The sequence below is a fragment of the Babesia bigemina genome (genome assembly GCF_000981445.1).
Source record: "Babesia bigemina genome assembly Bbig001, chromosome : IV".
Taxonomy (NCBI): domain Eukaryota; phylum Apicomplexa; class Aconoidasida; order Piroplasmida; family Babesiidae; genus Babesia; species Babesia bigemina.
The window spans coordinates 537491-564407 of NC_027219.1; the positions used below are offsets into that span (position 1 = coordinate 537491).

General features: G+C 48.4%; 13 protein-coding genes across 13 annotated transcripts; 9 read left to right on the forward strand and 4 right to left on the reverse strand.

The window, feature by feature from the left end:
• Positions 1 to 46: 46 nt before the first annotated feature.
• Positions 47 to 550, forward strand: BBBOND_0402440 (hypothetical protein, conserved; the record flags this gene model as incomplete). Its single annotated transcript, XM_012914488.1, has 2 exons — positions 47 to 282; positions 370 to 550. 2 exons carry the CDS (start codon positions 47 to 49, stop codon positions 548 to 550), a joined length of 417 nt encoding a protein of 138 aa, XP_012769942.1.
• Positions 551 to 708: 158 nt separating this feature from the next.
• On the forward strand, positions 709 to 2737 carry BBBOND_0402450 (translation initiation factor eIF epsilon subunit, putative; the record flags this gene model as incomplete). Its single annotated transcript, XM_012914489.1, has 3 exons — positions 709 to 1038; positions 1078 to 1202; positions 1240 to 2737. The coding sequence occupies 3 exons, from the start codon at positions 709 to 711 to the stop codon at positions 2735 to 2737; spliced, it is 1953 nt and encodes a 650-aa protein (XP_012769943.1).
• A 108-nt stretch (positions 2738 to 2845) lies between these two features.
• On the forward strand, positions 2846 to 5082 carry BBBOND_0402460 (prolyl-tRNA synthetase, putative; the record flags this gene model as incomplete). The annotated part of the gene is made up of 6 exons (XM_012914490.1): positions 2846 to 2911; positions 2950 to 3087; positions 3123 to 3262; positions 3300 to 3696; positions 3733 to 4844; positions 4887 to 5082. 6 exons carry the CDS (start codon positions 2846 to 2848, stop codon positions 5080 to 5082), a joined length of 2049 nt encoding a protein of 682 aa, XP_012769944.1.
• A 318-nt stretch (positions 5083 to 5400) lies between these two features.
• BBBOND_0402470 (membrane protein, putative) lies at positions 5401 to 6963 on the reverse strand (the record flags this gene model as incomplete). Its single annotated transcript, XM_012914491.1, has 1 exon — positions 5401 to 6963. The coding sequence occupies one exon, from the start codon at positions 6961 to 6963 to the stop codon at positions 5401 to 5403; it is 1563 nt and encodes a 520-aa protein (XP_012769945.1).
• A 1088-nt stretch (positions 6964 to 8051) lies between these two features.
• Positions 8052 to 10952, forward strand: BBBOND_0402480 (MAC/perforin domain containing protein, putative; the record flags this gene model as incomplete). The annotated part of the gene is made up of 1 exon (XM_012914492.1): positions 8052 to 10952. One exon carries the CDS (start codon positions 8052 to 8054, stop codon positions 10950 to 10952), a length of 2901 nt encoding a protein of 966 aa, XP_012769946.1.
• A 58-nt stretch (positions 10953 to 11010) lies between these two features.
• Positions 11011 to 11475, reverse strand: BBBOND_0402490 (signal recognition particle SRP19 subunit, putative; the record flags this gene model as incomplete). The annotated part of the gene is made up of 3 exons (XM_012914493.1): positions 11011 to 11129; positions 11165 to 11252; positions 11290 to 11475. 3 exons carry the CDS (start codon positions 11473 to 11475, stop codon positions 11011 to 11013), a joined length of 393 nt encoding a protein of 130 aa, XP_012769947.1.
• A 281-nt stretch (positions 11476 to 11756) lies between these two features.
• Positions 11757 to 12239, reverse strand: BBBOND_0402500 (hypothetical protein, conserved; the record flags this gene model as incomplete). Its single annotated transcript, XM_012914494.1, has 4 exons — positions 11757 to 11884; positions 11920 to 11962; positions 12034 to 12084; positions 12120 to 12239. The coding sequence occupies 4 exons, from the start codon at positions 12237 to 12239 to the stop codon at positions 11757 to 11759; spliced, it is 342 nt and encodes a 113-aa protein (XP_012769948.1).
• Positions 12240 to 12412: 173 nt separating this feature from the next.
• BBBOND_0402510 (-Serine--tRNA ligase) lies at positions 12413 to 14047 on the reverse strand (the record flags this gene model as incomplete). The annotated part of the gene is made up of 1 exon (XM_012914495.1): positions 12413 to 14047. The coding sequence occupies one exon, from the start codon at positions 14045 to 14047 to the stop codon at positions 12413 to 12415; it is 1635 nt and encodes a 544-aa protein (XP_012769949.1).
• Positions 14048 to 14246: 199 nt separating this feature from the next.
• On the forward strand, positions 14247 to 16358 carry BBBOND_0402520 (U3 small nucleolar ribonucleoprotein protein, putative; the record flags this gene model as incomplete). The annotated part of the gene is made up of 1 exon (XM_012914496.1): positions 14247 to 16358. The coding sequence occupies one exon, from the start codon at positions 14247 to 14249 to the stop codon at positions 16356 to 16358; it is 2112 nt and encodes a 703-aa protein (XP_012769950.1).
• Positions 16359 to 17689: 1331 nt separating this feature from the next.
• On the forward strand, positions 17690 to 19081 carry BBBOND_0402530 (phosphatidylinositol-4-phosphate 5-kinase, putative; the record flags this gene model as incomplete). Its single annotated transcript, XM_012914497.1, has 5 exons — positions 17690 to 17978; positions 18016 to 18306; positions 18401 to 18497; positions 18533 to 18711; positions 18750 to 19081. The coding sequence occupies 5 exons, from the start codon at positions 17690 to 17692 to the stop codon at positions 19079 to 19081; spliced, it is 1188 nt and encodes a 395-aa protein (XP_012769951.1).
• Positions 19082 to 20039: 958 nt separating this feature from the next.
• On the forward strand, positions 20040 to 22913 carry BBBOND_0402540 (hypothetical protein; the record flags this gene model as incomplete). The annotated part of the gene is made up of 1 exon (XM_012914498.1): positions 20040 to 22913. One exon carries the CDS (start codon positions 20040 to 20042, stop codon positions 22911 to 22913), a length of 2874 nt encoding a protein of 957 aa, XP_012769952.1.
• A 2057-nt stretch (positions 22914 to 24970) lies between these two features.
• BBBOND_0402550 (hypothetical protein) lies at positions 24971 to 25756 on the forward strand (the record flags this gene model as incomplete). The annotated part of the gene is made up of 1 exon (XM_012914499.1): positions 24971 to 25756. One exon carries the CDS (start codon positions 24971 to 24973, stop codon positions 25754 to 25756), a length of 786 nt encoding a protein of 261 aa, XP_012769953.1.
• Positions 25757 to 25944: 188 nt separating this feature from the next.
• BBBOND_0402560 (hypothetical protein) lies at positions 25945 to 26543 on the forward strand (the record flags this gene model as incomplete). Its single annotated transcript, XM_012914500.1, has 2 exons — positions 25945 to 26014; positions 26380 to 26543. The coding sequence occupies 2 exons, from the start codon at positions 25945 to 25947 to the stop codon at positions 26541 to 26543; spliced, it is 234 nt and encodes a 77-aa protein (XP_012769954.1).
• Between the last annotated feature and the right edge of the window lie 374 nt (positions 26544 to 26917).

Consider the following 26917-nt stretch of genomic DNA (forward strand, 5'->3'; position numbering starts at 1 on the left):
GACGTGGTGATGGCAGGCTTAGGAATCCGCGCAGAGGGGTCTCAAGATGGGACGCAGAGCGTCCTTCGCACATATGTTCACGCAAGTCCCTAAGCGGACGCACCTAGTCATAGCCACCATCGTCGTCGGGATCATGACCAACTACATGGGCCGCAAAACCATCAGAAAGATGCAGAACGCCAACCTGGCGGCGAACATGGAGAAGTACCGCGGAGACCCGCCGAACTGGTCGTGCTTCTACCACGCAAAGCAGTACCGCGAGGAATGCTCCGATTACAACATGTAAGCGACGTTGTGTGTGATGAAATGTTGCAACTGTATGGCGGAATGCCGTGGAAGACTCGCCGAACTGCACTCATTGCTGTGCAGACTGATGGGTGGCGACTACATCGAGCGCATATGCACGAACCTGGAAGCTAAAATGCGTGACTGCCAGAAAATGCTGGCGAAGGAAATTGAAGGCTGCCGGCCCTACGCCATGGACGCCGCCATCGAAGTCGACAATTCACAGCCTTGGCTCGTGAAATCCACAGGTTCCGGCGCTGCGTAAAGGCCGACGCACAGCGGTTAAGCAAACGTCATTAAAACCCACCGATGCGATTAAATGTAAATTTTAGGTGAAATGTGTGCCTTCCTTCCCATCATCCGGGTGTAGACATACCCAGGGATGTGTGGCGGCTGCGCCGTCGGCCTAAGCCAGTGGAAAAAATGGAAGCGTTCATGCTTGTCGCCGACGACGGGCTGCCTTTCGAGCCTCTGGCCTCGGAGGTGCCTGTATGCGACCTCTACCTAGGTCACAACTCCATCTTCCACGAAACGCTCGAAAACCTTTGGGGAAGCGGCATTACGCGCGTATCGCTGGTGGTAGAAAAAAACAAGGAGAGCCTATACAAAAAGTACGAGCGGAAGTACCAATTCGGACGTCGACAAGGCCACGTCGACGTCGCCGTGCTCGCGCTCAATGTGGACAAGGTTCTCCCGGGAAACGTGATACGGGAGCTCACGGCAGTGCTGGGTGGGCTGGAAGACTTCGTCATGGTGAGTGTGCGGCACGGCTAGAACACTGACGCGGTGCAGCTATACTGGAACACGCTGCTGACGATACCGCTCTTCGACGCGCTGGAGCTGCATCAATCCAGGACAAAGGAACGCCAGCGCTACTCCATGAGTGTGCTGTACTTCGAAGATGACCGCCAGAAGAGGTATGGGTGTGACAGTCGGATCTCACAAGGCGTGCAGGTTCAGCAAGCTCGTCGACGACTGCATGATCATCCTCAACGCTCAGTCTGAGATTTTGGCCTACGGACCGGGTGCTGACGACCTGGAGATCAATAAGGAGTGGCTGCGGAGATGCGGCAACAGCACGCAATTTTCGCTTAGATACGACCTCTGCAGGACTGGCATATACATCTGCAATAAACAGGTGGCCGAGCATTTCGGCAACTGGTACGAACACCAGGAGATGGACGAGTACATCGTGGACTGCCTGAACAGGGAGTTCAAAACCGACGAAGTGTACGCCACTATCCTCAAGGCCGACATCATGTTCCCGACGTACCCCCCGGCAATCAGAATCGAGACACCCAAGGACTACCACACCGTTTTCATGGAGTACATCAAGAGGTTCGAGGGAGACGAGGCGCCGTCGCAAAAGCTCACGGCTACCCACAATCCGCAGTGTGGGCCTCTGGTTCATGAGGGGGTTGTGGTCAGCAAAAACAACATCGTGGGGAAGAACGTCAAGGTGGGAGAGGGGTCAGACATCAGCCGCTGCATCATCTTCGACGATGTGACCATAGGCGCTGAATGCTCAATACATGACTCCATCATCATGAACGGGGTTGTCATCGAGGATGCCACCGTCATCCCCTCTGGGTCGATCGTCTGCTCCAACGCCAATGTCACACGCGACATGGTTAAAGGACTGACGCACGGCCTCAGAGCATCCAAAATGCCGACGAGGTACATAGACCTTACGACGCCAGAGGGGGAGCGGCAGTCACTGCTGGAACAAGGCGACGGCGTCCACGTATGGCCCGTGCACGCCTTCGGCAAACTTGAGGACACCTACATCGGCAAGTCGTTCTACGACTTGGTTGATTTCAAGGTCCCATCGCAGCAATCCACTGCCCTGGGAAGTGATGACGAATCGAACGATGAGGAGGATGAACGGGAGGGATCGAGACGACGGTCGGACGATCTTGACTCTGATGACGAGGCGTCGCTCAGCGACAGCGAATCGTCCGATATCTACGACGAGACCACGAACCCTCAAAAGCTGATGAAGGACGACGTCGCAGAGGAGTTCAAAACACTGATTGTAGAGTGCCTGGAAGCGCCCTCGCAACTCCCGAACAAGGTACTCGAAATCAAGAGCCTCAAAATCAGCCATAACCTGAAAAAGGCCGACATGGTCAAGGCCACCCTGATATATGCGCTCGAATGGGTGGTCGAGCGCGCCAGCGACGAAGGGCAGCTCCAGGGACTCATCGAGGCGGCACAACTCAAGGAATTACTGGACACATTCGAGCACGAAATGGACGAACTGGACCACTACGACGACATTTTTAGGGCGTGCTCAGAAAAGCAAAAGGACGTGGAGTTTTTCTCGTACCTTTGCGAGGCACTGTACCACTCAGACATCATGGAATTCGAGATGCTGCACGACTGGCTAACCAGGAACGGAATATCCGGGTCACGCATAAACTCCTTCGCCCAGTGGCTGGCGGAAGAATAAACTCGTAGCACATATAATGCTTACACACCCAGACAGCTGGCGCATCACTCCTGCGATGGGGGCTCGGCGCCAAGGACGCGGCAGATTCACTCACTGAACTGTGACAAAATGGCGGAAACAATGAAGACCGAAGAATTATACAAGCTGCTGCAACGCCTCGGGCTGAGGTATACCGTAAGTCCGACCTACAGTGGCGGCGAACGTGGTTGCAGGAATACAAGCATCAGCCGATGATGGCGGTCAAACAGAGCCTGGAAGACCCTATTTTCCAGGGCAAGTACGACATCATCGTGAAAAACCTCTGGCTCCGAGACGAGGCAAAGCGGTTCTACCTGCTCACCGCGCTCCATGTATGTCTGGTACACATTCCTCCCAAAAGGCGCAGGACACCAAGATAGATTTCAAGTTCCTCAGCAAGCAGGTCAAAGTGAAGCACCTGCGCATGGGCCCGGAAGAGATGATGGAAGGTATAGTGGGAATGAAACGCGGCCACCTCAACCCCTTCGCCATTGTAAACGACAAAAAGTAGGTGGCGCGAAACAGGAGACTGACAGTCACGCAGCAATGAAGTCAAAGTGCTGTTGGACGAGCGCATCAAGGGGAAGGCAGAGATCATGGCACATGCGCTGCACAACGCTACAAGCATATGCATTTCACCGGACGACCTGGTGCGATTCCTCCAGGAGCACGGGCATGAGCCCACCTTTGTGGTAACAGCGGGCGAAGAGGAGGCTGCGCCGGTTGCTGAGGCTCCCGCGCCCGCCACAACGGACAAGGAAGGGCACATCCTTGGTGTGACCGTCAAGAAAAGTGCTAACTTCTCCGAGTGGTACACGCAGGCCATCGTTCGCGGTGGAATGGTCGAATACTACGACATATCTGGTTGCTACATATACCTGCCGAGCAGCTACTTCATGTGGGAAGTTTTCCAGGAGTGGTTCAACCAGGCCATCAAGAAGGTGGGTAAACACGCAAGCCCGTAGCAATTCGTTCAGGAGGGCGTGGAAAACTGCTACTTCCCGATGTTTGTGTCAAAGGCCAAGCTGGAAACCGAAAAGAGCCATGTTGAAGGGTTCAGCGCCGAAGTGGCGTGGGTCACCAAATATGGCGACTCGGACCTCGCCGACCCCGTTGCCATCAGGCCCACCAGCGAAACCATAATGTATGCGGAGTACGCAAAGTGGATTCGTTCGCACAGGGATCTGCCACTCAAGCTCAACCAGTGGTGCTCGGTGGTGAGGTGGGAGTTCAAGCAGCCCACGCCGTTCCTGAGAAGCCGCGAATTCCTGTGGCAGGAGGGCCACACCGCGCACAAAAGCGAGGAGGAAGCCATGAACATGGTCATGACCTCGCTCAACTTGTACAAGAAGTACTACGAGGAGTACCTGGCAGTCCCAGTCATCCCCGGTGAAAAGAGTGTAGAGGAGAGGTTCGCAGGGGGTAAAACCACCATGACCGTGGAAGCCTATATTCCAGGCAGCGGCAGGGGTATACAGGCGGCGACGTCACACCTCCTCGGCACGAACTTCGCCAAAATGTTCGGGATTATATTCGAGGACGAAAACGGAACTAAGCAGTTTGCTCATCAAACCAGCTGGGGTTTCACCACTAGGAGCCTGGGTATATCGATTATGATCCACGGCGATGACCAGGGGCTCGTTATACCGCCGAAGGTATCGAAGGTGCAGGTGGTCATAGTGCCCATCATCAGCAAGAAGGAAATGCAAAAACAGATCATGGACGTGGCAAACGAGGTCTTCGCCAGGCTCAAACAGGCAGGCGTCAGGACGCACCTTGACGACCGCGTCGGATATACACCCGGGTTCAAGTTTAACCACTGGGAACTAAGGGGCGTCCCAATTAGGATCGAAATCGGCGCCAGGGATGTCGAGTCCAAGAGCTGCCGCGTATGCTGCAGGTTCAACGGGCGGAAGACAGACATGAAATTGGACGAAATCGAAATAAACATACCCCAGACCTTGGAAACCATACAACGGGAAATGTTCGAGAAGGCGAAGAAAGAGATGGACCAGGCCATTGCCAGGGTCATGGACTTCGAGGGCGTCATGCCGGCACTCAACGACCTGAAGTTGGTACTGGCCCCATGGTAGGTGACGCCAAAGATGCGCGCGTATTCAACATCGTTCAGGTGCGAGGACCCGGCAACGGAGGGTGAAATCAAGGCGGAAACCCAGAGGCTGTCGCAGGAAAACAGCGACGGCAGGACAGGCGGTATGAAATGCCTGTGTCTCCCCTTGGACCAGCCCGAGATGCCGGAAGGCACTAAGTGCTTCTGGACCGGCAAACCTGCCACGAGGTGGGCGCTCTTCGGGCGCAGCTACTGAGCGAGTCCCTGTACGTCGGGTCAACCCGCGGATAACAGCACTCTTAATATCATTACTCCAGCTACGACACACATTTCTCGTTTATTTCTCTCAACTTAGCGCGAACAACACGTACATTAGACGGCAAAACAATATTGATTAAGGAGACATTGTCTGATAACATCTCTACCGACGTTCCTGACGCCGTGTAGGCGGTTATATGTTGCGCTGACGTATCAGCGCCGATACCACGCAAGGGCAGCCAACATAGAGCTATGTACACTGAAAAGAACTGCATAAATTAAGCGAATGTTAGCCGGCGTGATGATGCACCCCTCCCTAGCCTGCGCCCTCAACGCAGCGCACAACCAAGTCCATACACACTGGGAGTGCCAGGCACAACACAGTGTGGATTGGCAGCAACGATATCCTGAACGACGAAGCCAACCAGCGCGCTGCACCAGCAAGCACGAAGTTCAAGGCCACGACTGTTTGTGACCTGAAGCTGCAGCAGTTACCAAGCATGAGACCACGAATTATCGGCGACAGCAACGTCAAATACGAGAAGTAGAGTCGCGACAAAATGTTCGGCAGCAGGAAAACGAGCAGGTGGGGCATTAACGTCAGCCAGCGCAGAGCCGACGCAAGGCCCTTGAAGCCCGCGAAACGATCAGTAGCCGAGGGGAACAATAGTGATATGGCGGAGCGAATGCGGGTGCCATAATCTTGCATAAATCCTCCAGATCTTCTCTGGCTAGAAATGCGGCTGCTCAGGATTCGTGGCCAACCCACCGCAAGGTTCACCGCGGTGTCTATAGAGACGACGATCAGCGTCTTTACCCTGCCCAAAGGAGACACAACTAAATCCCGGTTGAACCACTTTGCGATGGCGCAATGCAGCACCATTAGCACAGACATGAAACACATGATGTGCTGGATGTAGAAGGGGCGTAGCAAAAAGGAGCCTATCAATGGAACCATTGCGAAAATCTGAAGAAGCGTAGATATAATGAACAGGTCGATGAGGCACCCCATTTCATGTGCAATGCCTGTTGAGCTCTCGGGTTTCTCAACAATCTTCAGAGTTGGGCAGAACAGCAGCCGGTAGCGCCGAAACAGCATGCTCAGAAGCCATAGGGGTGGAAGATGGCTACCAAAGAAAACCGTCAGCTGGCGCTGCGATGATCGCTTGAGAAACATCGCGGCGCAGTAGTATAAACTCGATGCCAGCCCTAGCGGAATTACGCACCTTAAACCCCGACGTCCCAAACCGATCCTTATTGACGCTATAGCGCAGAATATTCCTGACGCGCATATCAACACATGGCGCTCACGAAGCGATATGACAGACCAGACGTGAACAAAGGAGGCGTAGAGATAGCACCCAAACTTGTAGCTGGCCCGCATGGCATGTAGCGGCGAATTCCAGTCCACATGCCGCAAGGCACGAAACAGCAACGACAACGCATCGCAGAGCAGTCTAACGTGTCGCACCCATATAATGTAGCACAGGATTACGGTATAAACCGCCAACGTAAACAAACTCAGCGTAAGACATAACGCCTCAAGCCACAGGGGAGGCGCTGATGCGGCAACAGCCTCCGGGAGTGCTGCCCGGCGGACATCGGTTACAGCGTCGGGATTCCACAAATATTTGTTGGTCTGAGTGCAGTTTGTGGCTCCGAAAACGGTACTCACCCAAAAACTGGAGAACGATAGGTTGCACGACCCAGCGCGAAGGCAAGCAATATTCGCCTCGTTGGACCTCCAAAACGCAGACACATCTTCGAGCGATACCACTGGCATATGCCTCCACAGCCAATCGTACGTGGTCAGCAGACAAACCGAAAGGCACGTTACCAGAACCAGAAACCTGGCGAGGCTACGGGTAACGCCAAACATCGTTCATCGCTGGCAGATGCCACCCGCATATTGAGCAGAAATGTCGAAATGCCTTTTCGATAAATTAATTGTGTTGCTACTGCCCGTTACATAATGGCGCCTGCCACGCGGCACGCTCTGCGGTGATTCTCAAGACCATAAACAAACTCTTGGGATGTGTAGCCTCCCAAGCGAAAATACTCGCATATAAAACCAATGCGTCCCTGCTTAACTTAGGTGTGTACGTTGTTTGTGTGTCAAAGCTGGACAATCGCCGGCGGTGGGACTGAGGAGAAACATGTCGACGCGCCGGCACAAGGGCACCTAGACTGACACACACCGGCACTTTAATGTGCCTATCTTCCGGCGCTCTACGTACCCTGGTTCAAATCGTACATCGCCGGCGCGGCGGCTTCCGCGATGTCGGAAATACGGTGGCACGGTTGCACTGGGTGCATAACCACCGATGTCGTAATTTGGGTGCTGAAGGCTGGGCTCGACAACTCACAAACCACATGCCCTTTAAATGCAGTCTTGTGAAAATTATCCGGAGCACTAGGCTACACATCGGTGACCATGGCCGCATTATAAAAGACTATACGCCATCTCACGTAAGGCTCCTATGCCAATGTAGCGCGCTGAGGCACGTAAAATTACATTACACATCAACTAAATGCGGTAAAACAAGCGTTCAGGCATCGAGTAATAATCCGTCGGTGAGAGATTGACACACGCTGCAACTACGACATCAACGACATCGTATACACGATATGGAGGCCGCCGCCATTTTTAAAAGCGCTATATGCGCGTTATTAATGTACACTGTGGTGTGTAGCGGGAGCAAGAAGAGGTCTGTGCCGCAAAAACCGGGAATGGATGACGTGTTTAAAATGTTTCTCAACGGCGGGTCGGCCAGCCACCCCAGAACTACGCGCAAGAAAAAGCAAACAACGCCAACAAAACCCAAGCATGCTAATCACGTGGAGCAGCTCCATGGGGATGAAAATGAAGCAGATTCTCTAGAAGATAGCGACAACCTTGATTTTTACACCCCAACAGAAAAGGATGTTGATGATGTTGGAACGCATGGCGGACTGGAGCAGCTGCTAATGCCGTCAGCGAAACCTGACTCACGTAAGCACAAGGCACAAACTGAAGCACAAAAAGACCCATTGGAAAGCCTATTGGCGCCAAGTGGGAGCTCGCAAAATGCAGACGATCATATTGAAACGCAACATACTGACCAAGAAGTGCGGCCTCATGACTCTAAGCATCACCAGGCAGAAAATTCTGACCATGAGGGCTCTGATGATCTTTTCGACATTACAGATGATGATTATGATCACAAAAGTACGGAAGCCGGTGATGAAGAGGAAGACGAGGAAGTTACAAGACTTACGGGTCCGAGTGCCCACGGAAAGGATAAGGATGTAGCGGGTGAGGATTCAATGGATGATATGATGGAAGATTTAACTGACACGCATGACGGGGCCACCGGTATCCATGATGAGGATTTAGACGGCCTTTCCACCGATGGAACGGAAGAAAATGATGCCTCTGAGTCTGACGACAGGAAACTTCCAGGAGAGGTGACTGAGAGCCTCATCAAACCCCTTGATCACCAGCACGAAGTGAACGGGAAAACAACGGATTCCGACGATGAAGATACACTTGTAGACGAAGTCGTGCCGAAACCAAAAGCTGAAACTAAAAAGCAAATGAAAGATTTCACACTCGAAGATCTTGTTGCCGACATGTCAAACGGCAAAAAAATGCCAAAACGAATGAAAAGACTGCAAAAAAAAGATACCAACAGGGATACAGCCGAAGATGCATTAACTAAGGAAATTGAAGAAATGGATCTAGAAAAAAAACCCAAAGACGATCTTGAGAGTCTTGATTTGGAATCACTTGAAGACAAAGAGAAAAACACTGACGACAGCGTGTCTTCTGCAGACAATGGGGACGACGAAGAATCCCTGCCAATGCATATAGACGCTAATGAAGAGGTTAACGCAGCGGACGAATTCGATAACAAAGCTGATGAAGATTTCCTGAGTGGGATACAGCCGGAGTTCAACCGCATCAACGAAGAGAGCAGAATGACAAAGCGGAAGGCAATCAAACGAACAAATAGAACGCAGTTTAAGCCGCAGATTGAGCTTGAAGATGATGGAACTATTAACGCTGGGCTCGCGGCGGCCATAAGGTATCTCGGATCCGGCTATGACATTGTGTTCGGTAACCCGCTGGGAGACCCGGTCATTATGGTAGATCCTGGATACAGAGATCCGGTGCTCAAATTGGACTGGACCGAAGACTATCACAACCACGATGGAGCAAACCTGAAAGAACCTCGCGGTGGCTGGATCAGGCCGGAACTGTCCTGCAGACAAGCAGAGACGGTAGACCACGTGAACACAATAGAAGACTACAAGAAGGAGCTTTCGGTCGATGCCAAGATATCCGCCGATATTCCCTTCTACTTCGGTTTCAGTGCCTCGGGAGGATACAAGACTTTTGTCAAAACGCTGTCTACAAACACGACCAAGAACTACATCCTCAAAACGTACTGCCTCAGATACGTCGCGGGCATCCAGGATTTCAAAAGCGTACAGCCAATGCCATCATTCAAAAACGACGTGGAAGAGTTGCCCGAGAAGTTCGACTCGGAATCCTGCACCATGGAAATATACCGCAATGACGAGGACGACAAAAAATGCGTTGACTCGGTCCACCCGTGGATAAAGTTTTTCAAGAAGTACGGAACACACTACACAACCGTAATTCATCTCGGTGGAAAAGTCACCAACCAAATCCAAATGAAGAAAACCGATGTCGCTGCCATTCAGAAGCACGGATACAACATCGACAGCTACATCAAGGCAAACTCGGGCATACCCTTCCTCAATCTTGGGCAGGCATCATTCAACTCCGCCGGTGACATGAGTTCGGACAGCAAGAAAAACAGCTTCAAGACTGAAAGGTCCATCATCGTCATAGGAGGTGACGTGCCCACGGATGGTACCGACAAGGTCAGCATGCAAGAATGGACAAGAAGCCTTTACCGAAAGCCGATGCCCATAAAGGTCAATCTAGACAGCATCAAAACACTTATTGAGGATAAGGAAAAGAGGGCCACGTTCGACGTCGCCCTGAAGTACTACTCGGAATTGTACGGTATTTCCCCAGACGAAATATACGCAGCTAATGGTGTCAAAAACGGCATCGCAACTATGGCTATGGGTGGCCAGGTTGTTACGTACGAGGGGTACACTGCGGGAAGTGCTGTCTGCCCTGACAACAATGTGATCATGATGGGATTTGCCCTCACCGTTACCCGCAAAAGGAAACTTGTTTTCAACGACTCCTATTTCGTGACCTCTATCGCGCCGTGTCCGGTAGGAAAAGAGAAGTGCATTGCCTCGGGGTCGGATCCAAATTCGGAAGTCAGGGTGTGGATTCTCTGTGGAAAGGAGCCCATTCCGTTACTCATTCAGGAAACCGCCGTCTCCTCAAACGCGACGGCAGTAGCGTCGTGTCCAGCTGATTACACTATTGCATTCGGATTCGGCATATCCATCCCCAAGGGCTTGAGGATCACCAACGCAGACAGCTATGCCTGCAGATCCGGACAGAGCTCCTGCACCCACACCTCCAGTAACAAATCGTACAATGCAGTTTGGATCGCTTGTGTGGAAAAGAACGCTCCTGAATTGAGCAACATCACCAGCCACGCAGTGGTCTCCGCGACCTCCGCTTGTCCCACACAGTCTCATACGTCGTATGTGGACAACAAATGCCCCCAGAACTCCAAACTAATCACTTCGTGGAAGATCAACGTCACGAAAAAGGAAGACAGACAGGAACAGCTTTTGGACAACTGCTCCAAGGAGTGGAACGGATGCAAGGTCGACAATCATTTCAAGCGGTCTGAGGACACATGCAAGGCGCAATACTCGTGGATAGCCTGCTACACTCCTCCACAATTTCTGAAAGACAGAGAGTGAACGGCTTTGTCACATTTACGTAATAAATGTAGTTTTAAATAGTATGTGGTAGCAGCGATCACCGCCGCTTCTTCTTTCCCGCCTTGCTGCTGCTGGCAGATGCTGCGGTGGCCTCGGCCTGTTGGCGCAGCTTCAGTTGCGCTATCAGTGGTGCGATCTCGTAAATGAAGGCGCACTCTGCAACACGTGCATATCAGCGCAGGGAAACCAACTTGTAAGAGCCTTCGACTCGGCATTGGGATGCAGGAAGTACACGCGGATCCGGCCCGGGTTCATAAAATCACGCGGATATGCCTTGTTCTGCGCTCATATCGGTGGTAGGGCACTACGCACTCACCGCCTCTAACACATAGGGCACTTTCAGCTTCTCGCAAACGGCGCGGATATCCTCGACGCGGGGATTCTCCACTGCGAGCGGCAAACTGACGCGTCGCCCGCCGCTGATGGTCGCTTTCTTGTCGAAATATGTAGGGTAAATCACAGACCACGTAGACGCACTATCCGACGACGGTGGCGCCGCCATTGTGACTGTGTCCAGGGTGACGTGCGCGGCGGGCGGCGCAATCGGGTACCGGTCTTTGCGCCGTGAAAACATGACACATTACGATATTAATTAGTGTATAGCTGTTGCTGTTCGTGAGTCTGTTCGTTTTCGGTGGGCTCCACCGGTGATGTGCGCGATTCTAAGAGCAGGAGCAGTAGTATACCTGCACAGTGTTATAATGTTATGTGTCTGGACGCACCCAGCAATGTGCCGCCAGTTGACCTCATGGTGTGAAGTTTGAGCCTGAAAGCGATAATACATTATCGAAAAGGCGCGTACCATCGGGGGGACATGTTGAACCTGGCCGCCAGCATCTCGTTTCCGGCGCATACCGCAAAACAGCCTCCCAGAATGTGCAGCACCGTCCTCTCAGCGACATCGGCGTTCCCTAACATCGGTGCACAATAGGTACTATTTACGTACCAGAGACGAAGGCAGCGGCTAGCACGCCAGACACAGACGATATCTGCATGTAGTGTGGAGCCCAATAAAATCTCCTCTGAAAACATTTGAAGTTAACTACGTAGTGAAACTAACGGGAATGATGCCGCAGCCCAAATAATGCATCAAGCCTGATCGCAGACCGCACTGTAGAAACTGACAGCATGACACTCCTCGCTTACCGTAAAGGCCAAGTAGGAGCTCAGCAAGTGAATCTCACCGATTATTATGGACTTAGATAAAGCGGGATCAGAGCGCCTGTATCGCTCCCCCACAAGGCAGCCGCCAAAAAGCAAACCCATCACCGTCCCCACCACAAACTTCTGCGCCCTGGGAACGCGGGATTTCAGCCATGATTCTGGCAGAAGTGAAAACAAATCCTTCTCCCACTTAGCCTGCAGTTCGGGGGTTTGGGTTTTGATCGTGGTGGAAGGTACGATCTTTCCCGATAAGGAACTAAAAAAGCGGCGGAGAGTCATGGCAGCGGCTCCAATAATCTGTGGTCACCGTTGAGATAAGGTGTCAACACCTGAGGCACAGTAATCTCCAGGCGTTCGTTGGCGCCCACGCTTTGGTGGTTTTCCAGAATGGCCGAAAGGGTGCGCCCAATGGCGACGCCGGAACCGTTTATGCAATGGATCCTTGATCGGGAGGTGCTGAACACATTCAATCGATTGGATTGAAAGTCCAATGTGTTACTACAGCTCGAAACTTCGATGTACTTTCTCAACGACGGGAAATAAACTTCGAAGTCCACAGTCTTGCTTGACGTGGACCCAAGCTGGTTCGCAGGCAGCAGAACCCGTCGATAAGGCAATGAAAGCGAATCCAATATGTATTCGATATGCGATAACATCAAGTTGTGGAAATTATCCGAGCCAGTTGAGTCGCACAGACAAACCAGCTCAACCTTGCCAAACTGGTGATTGCGTATCAGACCACGCGTTTCACGGCCATAATCCTGGATCTCCGACCGAAAGCATGGTGTATATGTCATCAACCACAGAGGTAGATTGTCTACTGGAACCCGACTATTACCAAACAAGGCTAAGAGCGGTATCTCACCGGTGGGAATCAAATAGCCACGATCGCCGTTACACTGGTGGCGCTCATCTAATTTAAAGAGATCCTCCTCGAATCGCGGCAAGTGGCCTGTGCCGCGCAACGCACTGGCACTCACAACGAACGGTACTGACAGCTCCTTGTAACCGAAAAGCTTGTGATGCGTGTCTAGCATGTAATTAAACAACGCGCGCTCCAGACGACTTATGTCGCCGCTGTAGGCTGAAAAACCGGTGCCGCTGATCTTAGTTGATCTCGAAACGCATGCATCACTGAATCGTTCGATTACCTCGTGGTGCGGGACGACGACAGTGGTCGCAGACGGTGTAGGATCAATGCTAATTTTCTCAACCACTAGTTCCGTTTTGGGCACATCCTCCAAAATTATATTTGGCAGCGTACGTATTAAGGAGTCAAGCTGCTCATTCAGCTCTTTAATATGTAACTCCACGGCCTTGGTTTCATTACGTAGCGCTAAACTGGATTCCCGCAGCGACGCCTGATCTGATGACGGGGCAATGTGGAAGGCTTTTGCCAGCTCCGATCTGCGCAATGACAGCCTTGACAGTTCTTCCTCACTTGCTACTTTCTCTAAATACGATCTCCTAATACTTAGCAGTGTCTGCCAATGGTCTTCACCGCGGGAGAGAAAATTAGCATGGAACACCTCTGGCACGGCACTCAACGCATCCAAATTGAAGCAGAGAGGAATGAAACCGTTTCCATCAGCTTTCTTGCGCACAAACGAGTTCTTTAACCGCCCGAATGATTGCTCGTCGACTATTCTTTCCTGATCAGTGAAATATGCGCTGAGCGTTTTGTACGTCTCGGAGTCGCTGTAGCAATCAGGGGAAGCATCGCCACTGACGTCCGACCCTGATGCATCCAAACGAGTCGTACTACTTGCGTTTCTTAGTTTCAACCCAATGGGGTGTAAAAATCCGAACCTGCGGGCGTAACGGCTTGCGGCGAAGTGGCCGCGGCAGCCTTCTATAAGTAGTGGTAAGATTCCGACCAGCACCGATAGACAAATCGTATGCATATGCATCTCAGCCAAGCGGCTGCATGGTCTTATATTTCCACACCCTTGAAGAATCACGCTCGAAAATCAATGTGGGTGTGTACGTTCCCCTTGGCTTGGGCCATTAAGACATCTAGATGAAGGGGCGGTCAGATACCACGACTGTTTATCGCAATAAATAGAAATTTACCTGGATGGTATAACGGCGGTCATCTAGTCTGCCATAATGGAGAAACTTGATGCGCCCAAAGACCGACTGGGCGGCAACGGCAAAGCCGACGAACCGGCTATGCCACGAGAAATGCTACAAAAGAGGCCATGGAAACTGTTGGAAGGGAAGGGTGAATACGAATCAATCCTTAGAAACAACTTGTTGGAATCACTCAAGGGAGCCATACAACTGAAGCGACGTTCGAAGTACATCAAGGAAGAAATAGCCAAGAAACGATCAAGGCGCTCCGCCGCCGTCAAGCGTGCTTTAATGGCCGCCAGAAGAGACTCCAACAATATCCGTGAGTCGGCATCCAGTTTGGGGTTGGAGGATCTCTGGACCTGTCTAGACCGTGAAATTGGAACGGGAATCAAAACCCTAAAAAGGAGACTGGAAACCCTTTTGGAGCTACAACCAAATCGCATGCTTCATGCGCCAGTTCATACGTCTGGGCAGACAGGTAATCATGTCGCATATCACTCAAGTGATGAAAATGACCGTGAAAAGGCTAAGGCGTCTTCAAAAAGGGGGTCAGCCGACAGTTTAGACTATGCGTACGATGACGTTGAAAAACAGACAGAATATGATGATGATGATGATGATGATGATGATGATGATGATGATGATGATGATGATGATGATGATGGTGATGCTGACGAAGAAGCAAGTGATGCGGCGGAGGACATTGATGGAATCGGCGACAATTGGATGGACGTTGACGACCATGACGATGAACTGGGAGATGAAGAAATCGACGGTTCTGAGGCGTATGATTCTGACCCAGAAAACGTAGGGAAAAAGGATCAAAGTAAGGCGAAGAAGAAAGAGCCTGCAGGTATAACAAAAGACCGCTTCTTCAAAATGGAAGACATGGAACAGTTCGCTGAAGGCAATTTCGATGATGAAGCAGACGATTTTAATTACTTCGAATCCATGGGTGAAGAATCGGATACCTCCAAGGCTGCCGTAGAAATGATGTATGGGGACTTCTTCGACGATCCGGACGCAAGTGACGAGGGGAGCGACACGGATGACGAAAACGACGCTTTAGACTGTCCTAGGGGGTTGGAGGGACTAGATGAAGATGAAAAGGAAATGGAGTTGCTCCTGCAGAAGGTGGAAGATGAGGAAGAAAGTGACGAAGAGGAAGAGAATAGGGACGACGACGACTTGATGGATTTTGACTTTAATAAAACAGAGAAGCGGGTTAGGTTTGAAGACGAGAGTAGTGAGGATGAGAATGATGAAATATCGCAGTTAGAAAAGGAGCTTGTTGCGCAGAAGCACTGGAGCCTAATGGGGGAGGCTACAGGACACAAGAGACCAAGAAACAGCCTGCTCGATCTAGATCTTGAACTACCACAGAATTCGTCATTTATACACGTTGAAAATGTCGTTGCGGATGGGGATGACGTACATGATGAAGAAAAAATGGGTCCCGAAGAAGCCCAAGACGTACCCATCGAAATTATCATACAGCAACGAATTAAAGCGGAGGTATTCGACAACGTCGAGCGTAAGATACCCATGGAAGATCAGCTAGAAGCCATTGAACGTCTGAAACAAACGCGCAACAAAATGAATCGTGAGGAAACCGAAATTGACTTCAATAAGAGCAAGATGGGCCTGGGAGACGTCTACGCGAAACGGTATCAAGAGATGTTCATGGCGACGGACCAACTCGACACGCACAAGCAAAAACTCACTGAAGAGTTTGGAAAACTAATGTTCAAGTTGGATTCGCTCTGTAACTACAGCATAGTGCCTAAGAGAGTCAGCGAAGCAGAAAAGGACAACAAAGTCGCCTCCATTACAGTGGAGGCGCCGATCAACGTCGTTACATCCAGCCGTCCAGATGACTCGGTGGATGACAAGATAGAAGGGCATAAATTAACGAGGAACGCTAAGAAAAGGAAGTTCACCAACAAACTCAAGGCGCTGCTAAAAAGCGGAAAGGCGACCGTCGAGGATGTCAACAAAATCAAACAAAAGATCGTGGAGCGGAACAGACAGAAAATACAAGACGCAAAATCAATTAAGGTTACCGGGCAGACGAAGGGCCAGCTATCACGGGAAAAACGGTCCAACCGCAGAGTCAACATCGCAGAGCTCATGTCAAAACGGTAGTAATACTGCATTCTATAATGAACTTAGAATTAACGTTTTGCGTTGCACGCCACTAATTAGTCATGTGTGTAGGGCAATTTCGCTGCGTATGGGCTGTCTAGCCACAGGAAAAGGAGCCTTTGCAGTTCAAGCGTGTCGCACATAGGCTGCATTCAAGTGTGGCAATCATGGATTTTACACGAACCAGATTAGCCAAAAGCACGATTCTAAGAGCGATATCCTGCTTCCAAAATCGTAGCGTGTCCAAAAGAGTTAAGTCGTGTTTTGCAAGCGCGAAGCCCTTGCTAACAGAGTCCACGAGGTACTCCAGCTTCTTTACACTTTCAACCTACACGCAGATGTGGCGAATTGGAAAGATCAACACACACCGAATCCTGTAAAATGGATTCCAATTGCTTCTTTAGTGGCCCCTGTGGCGTCTATGTCGACAATTATTAGGGAGGTGTACCTCCTTCGAAGAATCCAAAGGCGCCACAAACACCTTATTTCTAAGAACAATTTGTTATCTGTAACTGGTACACCAACGTATAGCTTGCTTTGAGAGAGACGTAATCTTTCACTAGCGCGCAGGACAATTTGCGATCAACGCCGAGGGAGTTGAGAACCCGTTCTATTTTTCCGAGATCGCATGACTTCATTAAAGCCATATATAAGACTGCTATGTAAATTACTTATACGATATTATGCGTCACTTAATTTGTGGACCCCTTCGTGTGTTCAATCCCTGAGAACGCACCACGCAAAGGAGTCTTCCGCCGTTTAATCCCATAGCGCTAATCACCGAGATTTCCATATGATTCTAACACAAAACTACGTATATGTTGGTTCCGACCATGTTTTTATGTGCCATTTAGACAACAAAAAGGCATCCTCGAGTTACCGTAAACGTCAGATAATGCCACGATACCTAAATCTAATGCAATTAGATCGTGTTAACACTTACGTAGTTAACACTATGCGTGAATACAGACGTTTCTACTACAACGTAGGCTTCCACATACTAGTTGATACAACAATGCGCATTGGTTTTCAGTGCATCTCAAAAAAGCATTTTCCGCGTTCAATTCTCCATCCAATAACTTCACGTATACCTTTTCAGTCTGCTTCACAGCATTAACATTTGTATTTTGTGCTAAAACTAAGTGCGGCGCAAATTTTCAAAATTTTGTTGCAGCGTTATAGTTAACTTATTTTAAACATCTTGTGATAAAACGCATAATTATACTTGGTACAGTGTCGTGTAACATTTCAGCGAGCTGGAATATCAGGTGACTTGTCATCGGAGTACGTTGAGGCCCTCTTTGATAAATATTTCAGTGTTACGAAAAACAATGGCAGTGGCATATCCAAAGTCGCTACAAAGTGCATTGTCAAGTGTGCCAGATACCGACAACAGAGCGAACTCATATACAGGTCAGGTTCAGGATGGCCTTTTCCACGGCAAAGGGATATTTTACTACGGGGATAACGAGCGCTATGAAGGGGATTTTGTATATGGCAAGAGAGAAGGGAAAGGAAAGTTCTACTATGCAGATGGGTCTATATATGACGGAGATTGGGTGGATGACAGAATCAAAGGCAAAGGCGTCGCATACTTTGCAAGCGGGAACGTTTATGAAGGTGAGCTTTAATGTTATACACTCTGAATATTACACAGGGCAGTGGGAGAATGGTAGAATCAATGGGTATGGAACATTGAAGTACGTTAATGGGGATGAGTACGAAGGAGAATGGATAGATGGCGCTATGCACGGACAAGGGACATACAGGTATGCCGAGGGAGACGTTTATACAGGAGAATGGAGAAACGATAAAAGACACGGAAAGGGCACTGTCACATACGTATCCGCAAAGGGAGCTGTCCTGGAGTCCTACGAGGGGGATTGGGTAGACAACGTAATGAGTGGAAAGGGCAAATACGAGTACGCCGACGGCAGCATTTATGAAGGTGAGCTTAATTCACTGTCAACGCGCGCATTTTATACATTGCATACTGTTGTAATGTTTTGAATATCAACTCATTTTGTCATACGGACCATTAGGCGATTGGTATAACGGGAAAATGCATGGCAATGGGAAGTATACATATCCAGATGGAAACAAGTATGATGGGGAATGGTCAAACGATCACAAAGAAGGGTTTGTTAATATACGTAGTATAATATGCGGTGCAGGTACGGGATTCTGATGTACACAAATGGCGAAAAATACGAAGGGTACTGGCTTAATGACAAAGCGCATGGCACAGGGACCCTCACGTACCCCTCCAACGATAAATATGTTGGAGAGTGGGTCAACTCGAAAAAACATGGATGCGGTGAATTGATCTATGTCAATGGTGACCGTTTCAAAGGTACGTTTTCGAGTATGTAATGATTAAGTGCATCGCAGGCACATGGGCAGACGATGAAGCCAGTGGTTACGGAATTTTCGAATATGCGAATGGGAATCGATACGAAGGTAAATCTATATGCAATAATGTTATTATATACGAAATAGGAGATTGGCTAATGAACAAACGTCACGGCAAGGCAACTTTTTACTGCCATGAGGACGGTTGCGTATACAAGGGAGGATACGTCGAAAACAAGAAAGAAGGACTTGGCACCCTGACACTCACGAATGGGCATATTTTACGTGGTACATGGCGTCGTGGAACACTAGTATCTATAGAGAAATTCGATATCTCACCGACATCTTGCTGGAGCAACCCCGATCTGTGACATGAATAGGTTTCTTACATAATCAATCGCACTGTATATTTAGAATGACAAAGACCATCTCTAAATCGAAATACATGTCATCATTCACGGCATACAATTGTGAATGCCGGATTACTATTAGCTAATATCTTAAACTTAAATTAAGTTATCTCATCTTATAGTGTGCTATGTGGCTACAGGTGGCTTGTGCTACTGTTCCGCTCACCAAGGCTACCACCTCACGCTGCTACCGGTTGCGGGTTCCACGTCGGTCCGTTGCCGATCGTTACTGGTGCCATCCATGAGGTCATCCATCTAGTTAGGGTCAGAGGGGCTGCTACAGAGTCGTACTCTTACCGTGGTTTCACGTCACTCTTCGCAACGTATGAGTTTGTTGCTCTAACATCGCGTTGGATGTGGTAAATTATGCGATCAGAGATGCCAAGTGCTAGTAGATGCATATTATAATATCGTTTCACAAGTTCTTCCAACTCCACAACATTTGGTACAACCATGGGCCTCTTCTGATCCTTTAAGAGGTATGGACGCCTTTCACGCTCCTATGACATCGTCTCCACAACGTTATATGCGCTGTAGATCGCCACATCGAGAATGGTGATAGCCTTGCGATGATAATGTATCGCCAATAATGGGTGTCTAGTTGAGAGGAAATTTCTCGGGAAGGGCAACGATGCCTCATGTAATAATTTTCTTGTTATAGTCTGCATCTTAATTTTTATCAATAGTATAACGCAACCATTGCTGTCCACTATAGTGACTTCAATTTTCAGTCCTATATATTTTTTTAATTCTGTTGTAAAAAGGCAGCTAGCTGGGGCTGTGTGATTTTCATTGCTACTGCTTGAAAATTTACTAGCCATACGTATTACTTAATGCATATAATCATGCGTTGTAGGTTGGTGGAAGGTCATTTTTACTCAGGATTATTTTTGTCTAGCCTCTGACTCAAATGATAAACATGGCGAAATTTATGAGAGTCCCGTTGGCCATTTGCGCAATAAGTCTCCAGTTGCTTGTATTCATATGCGCAGTGGAATATGATTTCATGAATGGTATGAGCTCTTTGGATACCAATCCCCTGGTTGCATTCCATATAAACATGGATAACATTGGGATTGCAACTCTGGCATGCCCACGCCAAGTCAACGGAACTGAGTACGTATGGCATCCACAACCAACAGCTGATCATGGCGCCAGTCTCAAAACCTATGTGATTGAAGACGGCAAATTTCATTCCGTCCCTTTTTCGAAGGTAGTGGTCACCGAAGCACCACGCCCATATGTTCGGAAAGTGTCAAAGGAGTCGCAAACAGACTTGCATATTGATCTAATGGATGACGATATATATGCTATTACTGAAGAACGTTTGGTATTCATCTGTGGTCCTAGGGATGTGGTATTGAGTGATGCGCTGCAAGGCCAACTTGCTCGCCTACGGGAGATCGATGAAAGAGAAGTTTATTTATCTGATCCAACAACGTCATTGGTTGACGAAATATCTAAAATAGGGAAGGGCTTGGGTGTGGTATTCTTGCGCAGAGGCCTTAATCATCAATTACTGCAAGGCTGTGGAAGTCGTCCCTCGAAACTCTTTGCTCCAGATAATGACGTGACTGTAGACCATGTCACTGGCACACGTTCTTGTGTAGTTAATCCTATGTCGACATTACGTACTGGTTTCGTTTGCAAGGGCAGAATAGAACCGAACGATTGCATGAAATACCTCCTGTACGAAGACAGAGTGGTAGCTGCTCCTCGACCATATTTGTATCGTTATTTTAATACCCATAAGCCTTGGGTTGTAGCTAGATATTTTAATGACGTAGCATTACCCCGCTTCAACGGCGAATGTCGATGCATAGATCCTGAGACTGGTCACGTGAAGGCAAGGATGGAGATTCGTTGGAAAACTGAATACGTTTGTGACATAGCTAGCATAATTGCCCGTAACAGGTTCAAGCCTATTCGTGGCCCCTGGTGTTCAGTGATGCTACATCCGGGTGCTACGTTGACCATAAAGTTGCCCAAACAGATAGTCAAGTCGGCTGCTGCTGACTCGGAATTCGAAGAAGACGGCGACATTGAAGAGGATGCTTCCACAGCCGCATTGTCGCAAATGCCGTCTATCCACGAATACGAAACTGAATTCAAGCCGGACACGTCATTGACGCTACGTCAACTACAAACAATTCATGACATCGATCTTTACGACGAAATCTTGATCCACGAAGCATTTACTGGCGACGTGCTCGAGGTAGATGTTTCACAAATGGAGAGAGGAGAGGTGAAGCTGAAGTACCGTATGGACAGACCTCTGGCGTTACGAAAAGGATACAACTCGTTCTTATATCACTGGACATTCATATCTAGAAACGAATATGTTCTTGAAAAGATACGCGCTGTGGTGAACGTCTCATTTGCGCCTAGTTATCGCTACAAAATTGTTGGTTGTGACCGATGTAGACCAGGTATGTTTCATTCGGCAAGTGATTTTGACTTCCTTACAATTAAAGAGATAGGTTATGGTGTGGGGGAAACATCTGAATGGGTGTTAAATGTCAGGAGTGGCGAGAAACAAGCCGGCATTCGATGCGGACACAATGAGGAACTGTTTCCAAACAATTGCGAGTCCACACTATACGATCTTTCCTCCAATCAGATTACGCCATTCCCTACATCTGTGCGCAATGTCACACTTTACCCCGTTCGAGGATTTCAGGTATTCGAGATGAGCTTCCAAAATGTGCCCGTCAGTCACGCTTGCAGTTGTGTCGATGAACATGGATACGAGACATCTAGGCTAATTTTGAGATCCAACCGTCGTGAGGAGTATGAGTATACAGTAAGTCGTGAAGAGGCAAATCAAAGATTGCTGCCTTACTCATTACTGCCATGGAGTGAGGTGGCATTCTTATACGGCGATCGCACTCCTATGCAATCAATTACGCTACACAACATGCCACAGAGGCCTATAAAACTACATTCGGGCACAGAATTCATCATGCGATGTGTTATGGATCACGCGTTGTACAACGGTGGGAATAATGCCGTCGGACCACCTACCTGGTTACCACATTTTCCAATATACTACCATTACAAAGTATATACTACGGCAGAAGGAGATAGATTGATTAAAAAGCCACACGACGAGAGAATAGCTGGCACAAGAGGTGGATTCAAAGTCATTCTGTCAGATTATACGGACGAATATTTCGATTTTAGAATCAAATCCGATAGCGGCGCAATTTTGGTATCCACGGATCCAGATCACTCGGAATACGTGCCGATGACGTTCGTTTGCGGTAAGGAGCTATCAGAATCAGATTTTGGTCAAATCAACGATGAAGAAGCTGCAGCTGCTATTCCCCCGCCTGTAGCACCGTTAGAGGAATACACGTGGAACGTAATTCAAATTGACGTAGAGATGACGGACCCCTACATGCAAGGGTGCGGCGTTACGTACGGATCAGATAAGCTTTTCAAACCTGAGACACCCAAACTCTACGATTCTATTGGACGACAACGGATCGGTTGCACGATCTACCTTCAAGCCGCTAAAGAAGCGGCGTTCTACTGCCCAGCTCCTTACGTCCGGGACCCACCCGGTTGCTTCGACCAGGTCTACGTCGATGCTGAACTGAAGAACTTGAGTGACATCAGTCAGTCCTTGGAAGTATCGCACACTAATCATTTTGTCACACTGAAGTTAAACAGCGAACTCGTAGGACCATACGAGACCCTGCGCCAGAACCCGCCGTTGGAGTGCCGATGTGTCACCATCAAGGGCATCGTGCTGTCTACCATCCAGATCGAGAACTACTACGCCAAGTAATTGGTAACCATGGTTTGATAACTCGTTTGTCAATCACAGAGTTTAATTGTCATAGTGCATGTTGGTAGTTACATTAGTTTGTGTCTCCAGTGGCATCATAGGTTTTTGTTGAAATTACTGTGGTTGCCAATTCAGTATCATTTTTTGTGTTTATCAAATCTGTGTGAAGTATTGTGCCTGCTTGTTGGAATTAAATTCAAATACGTCTCACCAAGTCTTGGTCGTTCAGTTGGTGCAAGAGAGTTACGAGAGGTGGGATGCAGGCATTTTCATGAATTGTCACCATTTAGAAAATAGACAACGCCTTTAATACGTGACAATGAGTATTACTCGGCACGTAGTGTCGGACGTTATTTATTTCACAAATCTTGGCAAGCAACCACCACCAGGCACCTTGCTGTGTTGGATCATCGGTGATGAGACACAAGAATGGTTTAGTATAATCATTAATTGTTCACAGCGCACATCATAAGATGTTACATAATGTAAAAGTGAATCATATCTGACCATTCCGAAACAACGGGTTTAGGTCTTACCGGAGCCAGCAACGTACCTCACAGCGGGATGGGAAAGCACGATGTGACTAACAATGGGATGTTTTGTACCAGGAATGAGACGAAGATGTGCGAAATTGAGTTAGTGACGGAAGTCAGTGGCATAGGCTCCAAGACGGTCGGTTCAATGAGGAGTTAGATCACGTTAGAATTTGGATGAGGCTTTTTGTCGGAATCAGTACATTTGTTCTAACTTCATGACTATTCGGAAGCTGAACGTTGTACATAAGAGTGTTTGTAAAGATTGATAGGGTTATCTAGTCAACTGGTTTGCCGTGTTTTGGGGTGGGCCTAATGCTCCTAACAGGTGGTAGGTAAACACTAGCGAGAGGTTGACCGGTCTACTCTACCTTTCCCAGTTTACAAAGACATGACACTGACAATCAAATACTTAGTATGGAAATGATTGCTGGGGTCTATAAAATATAGTAATTTGTCCGGTCAGAGGATGGATGACACCTAGTTTGGAAGGGTCAGAGGTCATACTAATTGTGGTAAATATTCAGATATACAGTTGCCTTGATGCACATACGTGACACTCCAAATGTGAAAATAACGACAAACGAGAAATGGAATAGCACGGCGCTGCAATTTGTTGAAATGCAAGCTTATCTGCACTGCTGGGAAGCATCGCTGGTAGGATGGAGCCAGCCGCAATTCAGGAACCCTTTATGTTGGTACAGTTTATATAATGTTGGACTCTGTTAGACTGTCTGACACGTACTCGAGAGGTAACACTTATGGGAATGGCATATGCGGATTAAAATTGGGCCTATATAGCTCACATCAGAGCATTGATTCAAGTGCTAATAGCGCAAGCACATAAATAGACACCGCTTTGTTGCATTTGACGCACTAGCACTGGAGATTATTGTGGAATGTACTGCGCAACACGTCGCGATAACGGCTGAGAACATGTGTATATGCGGGCAGGCGCATTCACATCGTAATGCGCAGCCGTTGAGTCGATAAACGCTCGACACGAAAAGCTACTGTAAACGTGCAAAGTAGAAAACTATCGTGATAATCCGCCAGGCAGTACACGGAGTGTCTGCATTCATCATCGGGTGATTAATGTGTTCATAACGAACAAGCCGCTATACACGACTTAGGCTCTCTATAACGCTCCTGGTAAACCATCGCTGCATTTAAACTATTATGCGTCACCTAAAATTTTCCCAACACCTCTAGCACCAACGTGGGTCGCCTTGCCTGAGACTTGTCTATGCCTGACTCGCAAACTGCATGCAACGTTAATTGCACACATTGGTTTAAGACACGACACCTTTGTCACAATTGCATCTTCATAATCCACACGTCCGGTGTATATTAAACTTTATATATTTTAATTAAACACATATATTCGAAAGCTGTGGCTTTTGTGCTTGTCCGCCAATAAGACGCAGCTGTTTACATACAAGGTCAGCTTTATAAAAGGGCCTTCAAATAGACAGACAACACACACGTTCGTTCAAGCCGCCTAAACAAACGCTTTATTACAAAATGGTGCACAAGTCGTTGACCGACCTCCCTCGCAACCTCAAGGAAGGTATTGACTGGCTGTTGGCCGTGAAGGGAGATGATGGTGAAAGCAACTTGAAGGCCCTGGGAGCAGCAGTTTACGACTTTCTCGCACAGCAACCTCTTGCCTTGACGAATGTACCATCTCTTGAGAATATAAAACTTATTTCTATGGGGTTCATGTGGAACAAGGAGCTAAGGGACTTGTGGCCCGCCAACGTGATGCTCGGGAAATTCATTCATTCTGCGGATAAAAAGGCCGATGAACTGGCGGATACTATGGGCACCAGGCCTGAGAAAGTTGCAGCGAACATAGGTACAATTGTGCATGGTGTCGAGAAGTTCTTGGACGATATTAAGCACCCTGCCCAGTACAAGTCTGCTTACGGCCACAAAGCGACGTGGGACAGATCATGTGCGAAAAACCCGGAAGATTGCGCAGCGATCTTTGTAGGGATTGCTCCTATGCTATACGTAGGCCTAGAATCATTGAGGGATGCGAGCGAATCTGCAAGCGGTGCATTCTTAAGTGATGAAATTTCTACGAGGCGTTTCAGAAGGGTATTTAAGGCCATGGGCTACAGGAAGCGCAGGCTGCGCCCTAACATCGGTGGTCCAGATTTCCTCAAGGCGCTGAGCAATGTGCAGAAGGATGTATTGTCCATACTCGATGATGTGTCTGGATTTGATGATCCTGATTCCGCATTGGACGGGAAGTCTAAGGCCGACTCAATATTGAACGATTTTGGCTCGTGGCCTAAATACTAGTTGTAATACAAACACTGACGATGCATGCCTAATTTTTTTTTAACGTAGTTATAGACATTTGTGTATAGAGTATTCAACTGCTGTGGCGCCAGCAGATGAGAAAATACAGTTCTTGGCGTCACAGTTTCTATTAAGTACGCTATGCGAGGGGTCGCCTCTTCGAGTTATGGGATGATAGCCGTGCAATGATGGCTTCATCTGTACATCCGCAGTTTGTGAATCACGCTATATACCTTTTTATGCCACACCTGGCCTTTGGTATGTTCGCACAGCCGTGCGGAAAGTAGTTAAAATGCCTGTTATGGTAATGCAGAGCACCTGTTGAGTGCAGATCACAATAATGCCTGTACCTTAAATTGTATAACAGCGCGATTCTAAGTAGTACCACCTCTATTGAGTTAGAGTGCTATTGTTTAGCGCCAGTGTTGCGTAGAATACTTTCTTTTTTATTGCCGCAGGTCTGCCATCTAACGACGTGATTCGTCGACTTTTGTTTCTACTAAGTCCCGACTAGACGGCAGTCCCGTGGGAACAACGGTGTGTCTAAGCCGTCACTGCCATCGTTCCATGCACGACTAAAGATGGCGAGACAATCATTGCTCTAGCAATACATTCATTTTCAGGGCCACGCCGACACATTATACAAAGTTATGTTTTCGATACGGGATGCGTTACTAGATCGCCTGGACACCCTGGCACATTTACCAATAATATTGTAGATGGAATGATATACGAGGGCATGGGTATTGACGGCTACCCCGCCTTGGATTCAAAGGCCATTTTGTAGTGAGACTAAACGGATGCGAATGATTGATACCGCAGAAACTACATTTTATCGATGTGGTAGGGTAGGTCCTCATATGATGTCTCTACTTCGGGATTATGAATCCGTACAAAAAATGCTTCCTATATTTTTCCTAGCATGTACAAGCCCCAAGTCACTAGTCCATCATATCCCCACCTATACATCATAAAGTTGTGCAACGGTAACCATGCGAGTGTAACCTTCCCCCCATATCGTAAATCTTGATTACACTGTTCATATATAAACACAAAACAAGTGCGATGAAGTGGCATTTACGCCTCCCAAGTCGTGTTGGGAGACCTATGAATTGGATGTTTCCTCATTATTTGTAATTATACTGATTCATCAAGTTGCAG